Source organism: Quercus lobata, chromosome 2 (genome assembly GCF_001633185.2).
Source record: "Quercus lobata isolate SW786 chromosome 2, ValleyOak3.0 Primary Assembly, whole genome shotgun sequence".
Taxonomy (NCBI): Eukaryota; Viridiplantae; Streptophyta; class Magnoliopsida; order Fagales; family Fagaceae; genus Quercus; species Quercus lobata.
In genome coordinates, this window is record NC_044905.1 from 56,295,433 (window position 1) to 56,296,905 (window position 1,473).

Sequence of the window (1,473 nt, forward strand, 5' to 3'; positions counted from 1 at the left end):
GGGAACAGGGTAATCACCATGTCGAGTCCGATGGTCCAATCATCCACGGAGTCCTATATCCTCAGAACCACTCAGGAAGGAACGATGGGTTTACGGAAAATCTCTGCGACATTGCCGCCGGGAAGGGTGAGCGGATGCTTCTTGAGGAAGATGAAGGCTCTCCAGCCTTTTGATGAGTGCTGCTCGGTAATTTTTTTTGTTAATCATGAATCTTATAGCTTGGAATTGTAGAGGTGCCTTGAAGGCCTCTTTCCAGAACCATATAATGGATCTTGTCAATAATCACAATCCTGCTATAGTGATTATCATGGAAACAAAAATTGGTGGGGAGCGGGCTCGGGAGATTACTGAAAGGCTCCCGTTTGACGGTGTGATCACTACAGACACTATAGGTTATGCAGGGGGTCTTTGGATGTTGTGGGATTCGGATAGGGTTGAAGTAATTCATTTGTCAAGCATAGAGCAGGAAATTCATGCTACTGTCAAGGTACGTAGTTCCAATTTTTCCTGGTTCCTTTCTGCAATTTATGCTAGTCCTAGGCATGCCAAAAGGCAAGTGTTATGGAATAACTTAACTAAGGTTGCAGAACTCCATAATTTGCCTTGGGTGTTAGCTGGAGATTTTAACGAACCTATTGTTGGAGAGGATAAGTTTGGGGGTAGGCTTGTTAGTGTGAATAGATCCTTGATGCTAAAAGAGTGCCTTGACAAATGCAGTATGATTGATTTAGGATTTACTGGGCCTTGTTTCACTTGGACAAATTGGAGGGAAGTGCAGGGTTTAATCCAAGAGAGAATAGATAGGTTCTTTGTTAATCCAAGTTGGTGCCTCCTATACCCAGAGGCGAGGGTATCCCATTTAACAAGGTGCCATTCGGACCACTGTCCAGTGCTCCTTGAGCTGCAACCCACAGGCTGGAATTACCGGGTTAGGCCTTTCAAATTCCAGCGGTTCTGGCTGTCTGATGTTACTTTCCCTGAGGTGGTGGAGAATGCTTGGAGTCAGAATACAGGACTTACTGAAGCTATTGATATTTTCCAACGCGAAGCTACGGTCTGGAATAAATCTCATTTTGGGAATATATTTGCTAGGAAGAGAAAGATTATGGCAAGGTTAAATGGTATTCAGCGAGTTTAGCAATGAGGCCTTCGAGTTCCCTATTGGACTTGGAGAACAACCTTCTGAAAGAGCTGGATGTGGTGCTTGGGCAAGAACAAGAGCTGTGGTCTCTTAAATCGAGAATTAACTGGATGATCCAAGGAGATAAAAACACTGCCTTCTTCCATGACTCAACCTTGATTTGTCGAAAGAAAAACCAAATTTTGGCCATTAAGAATGGAGTTGGAGAATGGCTGTATGCAGAAGCAGAGATTATGGATTTTATTAGGAAGGGGTTCATTGACACTTTTACCACTTCCTCTATTTCTTTGGATAGGGTTCAGTTGGTTAATTCTCAGTGGCAAGCCCGCCTC

The 1,473-nt window shown here is 43.9% G+C and overlaps 1 protein-coding gene across 1 annotated transcript; it reads left to right on the forward strand.

Annotated features, from left to right (window-relative positions):
- Positions 1-205: 205 nt before the first annotated feature.
- LOC115966859 lies at positions 206-1,138 on the forward strand. The gene has a single exon (XM_031086005.1). The coding sequence runs from the start codon at positions 206-208 to the stop codon at positions 1,136-1,138; it is 933 nt and encodes a 310-aa protein (XP_030941865.1).
- The last annotated feature ends 335 nt before the right edge of the window (positions 1,139-1,473 follow it).

What these genes read in the sequence shown, in the direction of transcription:
- LOC115966859 (XM_031086005.1), top strand. Translation starts at nt 206, where the DNA reads ATGAATCTTATAGCTTGGAATTGTAGAGGTGCCTTGAAGGCCTCTTTC.